The sequence below is a fragment of the Cynoglossus semilaevis genome, chromosome 20, assembly GCF_000523025.1.
Source record: "Cynoglossus semilaevis isolate Cse_v1.0 chromosome 20, Cse_v1.0, whole genome shotgun sequence".
In the NCBI taxonomy this organism is placed as follows: Eukaryota; Metazoa; Chordata; class Actinopteri; order Pleuronectiformes; family Cynoglossidae; genus Cynoglossus; species Cynoglossus semilaevis.
In genome coordinates, this window is record NC_024326.1 from 367,636 (window position 1) to 375,255 (window position 7,620).

Below are 7,620 nucleotides of genomic sequence, written 5' to 3' on the forward strand. Positions count from 1 at the left end.
ACATGTGCGTATTTGTAATAAACGTTGTGTACCGAACGGTTAAGGAAAAAAAAAAAAAAAAAGTACACATGCAATTACGATTACAGCCCGAACAGATATGAATGCTTTCCATTAGCAATCCTGTCAACACACGCTTCAGTCAATAAAAACAACCGAGGCCCAGGAGAGAGGTTCTTACTGTGGGTTTTCACAATGTTACCCAGACGACCAACCACAGATTGAACCACTCAAATCATGACCGATTTTTTTTTTTTGAAGGAACTGGTTAAAACCATGTCCCAGCCTTAGAGAGATGGATGTGAATAACATGAAACTCTTATGTGATAATGGATTCAAACAGAGTCAAACTCAGTGTTCAGGGTTAGCTTATCGTAACTAATCAAGAGCTATGAAGAAAAACTATATTATTCTATGATTATTTCCTGTCATTCGTCCAGCGAGAACATTCAAACCATATAATCCCGGCGAGCGTTGCAGTGTTCGAAACCATGTGACCGGGGGGGCCTCGGTTAATCCTGAATGTAATTTCAATGACTACATTCTCTGGACGGCGCAGCACGGTAAACGCTGTCGAGCACAATTTTGAAAATGACATGTGAACGCCGCGCCAAACACGAAATTCATCAGCGTAGTACTGTGTCAGACACACATTAATCTGGCCAGCGGCTCTGGATTAAATGCTCTTCACATCCCCTTTGGCCTTTGTCAATGACAGAGTCAGACAGAGAGTCTTTACGGTGGACTTTTGGGTTGGTTTTTTTTTTTTAATAACCATCCACTGGCACACGTCTTGAGAAAAAGTCATGTGATTTTTTTTTTCTTTAAATGTGAAGTAATTTATATTTTTATTCTCTTATCCTAATATTTATAAGCAGATTTGGCCTGAAAGTGAGTGGGGGAAGCGCCCGTCGCAAATGGCGATAGCATTGTGCTAACTAGCTATCGTTTTTGAGTCCGTTTACAGGTGTTTTACAAAGATACAGAAAGTGAAAATATTTGAATGAAGGGCCTTTTTAACGCAATAAGCTTCAACACACAATAATAGCGAGACCTAGCTGCTTAGCATGTAGCCGCAAACCTTTTTCTTCAATGAAAACTAGCACGTGCGCCAAGGCTGTTCGTCTCCGATGCTAATGAGGCAGATAATTAAAACGTGCTGCGATGCAGAGGTTGTTTGTGTCGCCAGTGAATTATGAGGTTTTGGTCAGAAGCCCATTTACAACGGAGATGAAAGCAGGACTTTTGACCTTGCGGTCGATGCTATTTTTAGCCAATGTTGGCCTTCGTGGCCGTGTCACTAAAACATGTAGGCGCACACTGGAGATCGTTTCGCATTCAAACGCAAACAAAAGCCACACGGAAGGTAAACACTGTAGCGCGTCAGCATCGTCCATGAGGACAAGGCCGGCGCTTATTTTTCTAAAGACAATTGCAGAACACGAAGATAAAGAAGGAGAGCATCTATTCGGGAATTTAATTAATATCAACACTCACTTTTCATCTCTGTGTCTGTGAACAAAACACTGCAGTATTTGAATTAGCGGGGTGAGCTATGTTAGCTGCTCTGGTGCCTTAACGTCGCATTTATTAACGTGTTTGCTTTGGTGCCTTAACGTCGCATTTATTAACGGACAAACAATACAGCGGACACCCTAGATACGAGCTTCCCGAGTTACGAGTATAACATGTTACGAGTCGGCAGCTAACGCAAAATATGGAGATAATTTCAAATACCCGCGCATACAGGTTCTCGCTGTGACTCAGATCAGACTGATGGTGGCGCTAATGATGATGATAGTAGTGATGTTGATGATGTGGCAGTGATGAGTGATGAAGATTCACTTTTCATGTTTAATAACAGAAGAAAATATATATATAGCCTATACAAAATATACACAGTCCTTCTCCTACGACCCCGACACTCTTTTTCGCGCTCGCTTACTGTTCCTTGCTTGTCGTTTTACCTATTTTTGTAACAATAATACAAAATGTTGTCTTTATTATTATTTCATATTATCGATATATTTGTTTATATTTATGTTTTTTGATGTTTAGATTAGATATTAGATAGGGGGAATTAAAAGTATATTTTTCCGGGGAGCTGGAACAAATTGATAGAATTTTTTTTTTTTTTTTTGTGGTTATTTTTAATGGGGAAAATTTGATGTGGATACGAATGGATGGAGACGGGAGTGTTGTTGTGGAACGGATTCAACTGGCATCTACTGGCAGTCCACTGTCTACCTATTGTTACTACACTCGTGCATAAATCCATACTGAACGTTGTTCCAATGTTATTATGCATCGTCACAGATTCACTCATTATTCACACATACTCGTCCGCGGCCTCTGTTCAGTTCCCTTAAATCCCCACCACGTAATTCCTCTTTCTGTTCAGTCGACGACAAATCTCCCCTCCAGCAGTTGTCTCCACCTCCACTGTACACACGACTTCAATCCCAGTGACGCATGACGGTAAACATTCAACATTGATTTGGATTTTCCTGCAATGATCACTTCACTTCAGTGCAACTATCCCATACAACGTCATTTAAAAAAAACAAAAAACATTCCACCTCATTCCTCAGTGAACGTCCATGAAATGGTTTTTGGGTCATAAAATCAGGAAATAGAAATCAGTGTTTTTTTTTTACAGCTTAGGCGTCTTATCCTACTGAGAACCCGCCGTTGCAGCATAGGAACACCGTGGTGATGAAGTATTGCATTTAAGCCATGGTTGACTAGTTCAAAGTGTTGCAATAAAATACCCCATTATACCACCACCAAGGCAGGAGGCGCCCATGCTGTCCTGTTGTTCATGCTAACCGATTAGCCTAAAAATGGACCAGCAGGCACCGAGGCTTATTAGCATCTTTTTTTTCCAAGCCTTCTGTTGTTTCGTTTTGTGAAACCAGAGGCTATTTAACATGACTGATGATGCTGTAAGGCAGCCGGCGTGCGGCCATTCTCTGAGCTTTAATCTCTCCTCTGAACTTTGGTGCCAACAAAAATGTTTGGTTCAGAGAGCGACTGCTCCCTGGATATGTTCTTCTTTTTTTTTCTTTTTTTCTTTTTTCAGTAAAATTCACAGGTAAGTAAGAGGAAAAAAAAAATGGAAGAGTGGCTGAAATGACCTTCCATAGTTGCAATGCTCGGCTTGAGCGTGCTCTGCTGCCATCTGATTGGCTAATTAGATGTTTGCAAGAACAAGCTGTTGAACAGGTGTAGCTAATAAAGTGGCTCGGGAATATAAAATCCACGTGTTCCCCTTAAAGGGCCGGTTGTAACTGTAAGAGTGCGTGCATGGAACTACTCCATGACGTATTGATCCATGTTTCTGCAATTGATTATTATATTATTATTATTATTATAAGTTAGAAATAATGCTCTGTTATTATCAGGTTAAGAATCCCATATCACAACATAACAAATTATAAATTATAATCATTTTTATATATTTTTATATTTTTTATTTTTTTATTTTTTTATATTTTTTTATATATTTTTAATATATATATATATTTATATTTTATAATAAGTTTTTCCCCCTTTGTTCTCATGCGAGAGAACTACAAGTTTATTAGATATTTATAATTAATGAAATGAACATGAAGTGTGGCCGGATTGAACACTCCAGCGGGCAGTTTTTGGCCCCGCGGGCCGTATGTTTGACACCTCAGCTATAAGGCAATTAAACACTTTTTAAGCTCCCCCTGGGCCACACGACAGGACTTGGCGGGCCACATTTGGCCCGCGGGCCTTGAGTTTGGCACAGTCTTTAGAAATCTAAAGTGAGCGTCACATCAGTCACTTTTGTGAGACCAGCAATTCATCAGCTGGGTGTATTTTCTCACTGAAAGAACCTTCACACACTTCATTATCTGGGCCTGTCTGTCTGTGACTGACGCGATTATTGGACTGAAGGAATAGTTTCAAAAAGAACCAACAAGCTAATCTTTTTTTTTGTGCTACAACTTTTGTCTGATTGATTGCAATTACTGAAGAGTTTAAATATTGGAAGCGGGTAGGCACAAAAGGATGGAGCGGGAGCTAGAAGGGGAGGAGGGGGAGGTGTTTCAACAAACTGACCTGCTCAGAGAGCTGCTTTCCTCTGAGGAAGAAGCCCAGTAGACAGCCGATGACCACGGCCAGCACGGACATGATGAGCAGTCCGTTTTGCTTGCACACATTTTTCACCCGCCCCCACACCTCGTCCAAGGCCATTCTCTGACACAATTTCCTCCTCCTTTTTTTTTTTCTTTTTCTCCCTGCTGTTTGACTTGGCTGCTGAGTGCAACCCACTTCTCTGTCCCCAGAGAAAAATATATCTCTTTAGAGCTTATTGGGCCATGGATCACCAGCGCAGAGCCTACAGCTGCAGACAGACTGGAGGAATCAAACAGATTCGGATGCAGGAGATGAAAGTGGTAGATGGTCGAGGCCCAGTTGGGAAAAAAAAAAAGAAAAGATTAGGAAAGTATGTCGCCTCCTAAAAGAAACGAGGACCGAAGAAGTCGAAAGGTAACAGTCATCCGGCTTCGCTGTTCATTCAGTCAGACTAAAGGCATCAGACTGTCACACTCTCACAATGCCACCCCTCTACTCCCCCCCCTCCCTTCACCCCCTTCACCCCTCCCCGCTACATTGATGACTCCTGATGGCCAACAGGGGGCTCTGCGACAGCTGGTGGTATTGTCATCAGGGTTAATACTAAGATCCTATTAGGCTGTGCTGCAGGACTCAGATCTGGGGCTGGATTAGTGAGGCTCTCTAAACAATTGGACAGTTTGCAGAACCAAAAATAACGGGGCGGGGAATAATGTGACATGAGTTAAATGATGAAATCAGATGAAATTTTCTGTTGCAAAAAACCCCAAATGACAACGACAACGCAAAAAAAAAAAAAAAACGTGTAGCTTGTCTATTTCTTTGAAACATTGAAAGTCTCACCTTGAGACTTGATCAGCGACAAACGAGAGGCAGCAGATAATTAGGCACGGTGTTGGTATGCTGTTTGGGAACTCAAACGGAAAACAAAGTTACAAACAGCTCATTAGGATGAAGGCATCATCCGAGTTCAAGATGATTTCGATTTATTTCAGTCCAACGTGAGACTTCACCTGCTGCTGCCCCTCCAAGACTTGGTTTTTAGTGTATGAACCTGTGCAACAAAAAAAAGTTGTAAAAGTTTGTAGAACCAATCATCCGCGCTTTAGGAACGGAGTCATCCATTTTACATTGATTCCTAAGGGGAAAATTGTTTCAGTGTTTTCCCTTTTTTTTTTATTTATAACTTCCCACACTGGGGAAAGTCTCGTTTTAAGAGCAGATGTGCTGCAACAGGCCGCCCCTTGGAGGCGAGATGTGCTGCCACAGGCCGCCCCTTGGAGGCGCCAGGTATGTGGTTCCTCTAGGAATTGCCTTTTAGATGATCCAGAAATACATTTTAAAGCCTCTTTTAAAGTATTTTGACCCTACTGGGTATTTGAGGTTAAATGATTCTTTCAGCTGCATTCACGAGGTACAGTGAATTTCCACAGTCTTTTCATGCCACATCTATTTAATACTGGCTTGAAATAATTGCTATCCCACAGCTCAAAGGTATTCCGAAATTGTGTTGGGATAGGTACTGAAAGTTCGGCTTCAAACGGCACAGCCGCACACAGAAACATTTTTTTTTTCATCAGCCCCCACTGGAAAAACTTCACAACGTCGTGAATCAGTACCAGCGTAGTTTCAGTTTTGTCTTGGGTCTGGTCACACTCACCTGGGTGCTAATTAGTGCCACCTGGTGTCCTGGGTGTATATATACCTCTCACTCTGTCTGGGGTTCATTGTTGCTGCCTGATGATATGACGTTTGTCTTCTGCCCTTTTTTTTTTTTTTTTTTTAAATTTTTTTTTTTTTTTGCCGGCCTTTATTGGTTTTCTTTTTTTTTTTTTTTTGCCGGCCTTTATTGGTTTTCTTTTTTTTTTTTTTTCTGGCCGGCTCTAATGGTTTTCCTTTTTGTTTAGTTTCCATGTGCAATCCTTTTTAGTTCTGTCCCTGTACTTGTTGTGTTTGTGTTTTTGGTCTTTGTTGTTTTTTAAATTTTTCTTTTTTTTTTTTTTTTAAAAAAAAGCATTGCACCTGTTCCCATGTATGGGGTGATACATAAAAATGACAGAAAATTCTCTTTTGCTACTGGAATACAAAATGAAGGGAGAAAAAAATGGTTGCACACTCACATGAGAAAACGAAAGAACAACAAAAAAAAATGCATACGCACAGTGGTTCATTCAATTAAAAAGATTGTTGGCAGTGTTTCTTAAAAGAACTTTACAACTTGAGTTACGTCTTCTACTCTTTGCAAAGTAACAAAAATGAATTTTTTTTTTGTCCTTTGATAATTATACAGCACTGTTTCCCAAAGACTGGGTCGCGGCCCTCAGGTGGGTCGCAAGAGATTCTTTCTGGGGTCGTCTCGCATCATGTTTCCCAGGAGTTTACGAATAATGTCTGTTGACTTGGGTCGCGAAGGTTTGTGACTTTTAGAACATGAGTCCCTCAGGTGTCAAACACAGGCCCGTGGTCCAAATCTGGCCCATGGCGTAAATATATATGGCCCGCAAGATCATATCAAATGTGTATTAGTTTTGGCCCGCTAGTATATATAGTAGTATATGCTGATGGAACTTGTAGTATTAGCAGTATATGCACTATATTATATTGCATACATTTCTGCTTCGTTGGTTTTGGTCAGTAGTTCTCAAATAGTGGGGCGGGCCCCCCGGGGATCAGGTGATGTGCCGGAGGGACATGAGGGGCGTCCAATGAAATATGTACCACTGCTGTAATGATTGAATGATTAAAAAAAAGCCTCCAGTCACTAGGTGGCAGCAAATCATACAGTTGGTTTGTACAGATAAAAATATACACGTTAATCAGGTTCTTGATAGTATTTATAGTAAGTTTCTTTCCATTTGAAAAAAAAAAAAAAGATCTACATTACATTACATATCAGGAGAGAAGGGGAAACATGCACGAGTGCAGTGGATTTTTTCAATAAATATTCATTTTGGCCCGCAACCACTTCCCAGTTTTTAAATTTGGCCCACTGTGAATTTGAATTTCCAGTTGTGATGAGTACACTGCAGGTTTTGGATCCTCCCTATTGACGGAGTATATATTTCCCACTGACAATCACTGAGCATCCAGTTTGAGAACATTGAATTTCTGTAGATTTTTTTTTTTTTTTTTTAGGGCGGTGGGGTGGGTAGGGGGGGGGGGGGGGGGGGGGGGGGGGGGGGGGGGGGGGGGGGGGGGGGGGGGTGTCTGCAGACATGTATCGGATGGTTAAAGAAAGTGCATCCTGCACCTTGTCATCTGTCTAGGAGGCTGCGCTCCTGCACTTTTACCTACCTGTCTGTGGATTTGCGTCAGTGTCGCACCGGGGGACGTATCTATTCCATTGGATTATCTGTATTCCACTTTCTGCTGCTTTGTGACAGACTGAAATCCCAGCCTATATTTCTTCAAGCGTTTACTAATGACAGAAGATCAACCTCTTTTTTTTTTTTTTTTTTTTTTTTAACCCACCCCTCCACACCCCCCTCCTCTCCTCTTTTTTTTCCCCCCGCA

The 7,620-nt window shown here is 41.3% G+C and overlaps 1 protein-coding gene across 1 annotated transcript in view; it reads right to left on the bottom strand.

Moving 5' to 3' along the window:
* slc1a7a (solute carrier family 1 member 7a) overlaps positions 1 to 4,224 on the bottom strand; it is a 26,717-nt gene extending 22,493 nt beyond the window's left edge. The window contains 1 exon segment of the mRNA XM_025052343.1: positions 4,090 to 4,224. Coding sequence (XP_024908111.1) covers positions 4,090 to 4,224 — 135 coding nt within the window.
* Positions 4,225 to 7,620: the final 3,396 nt, after the last annotated feature.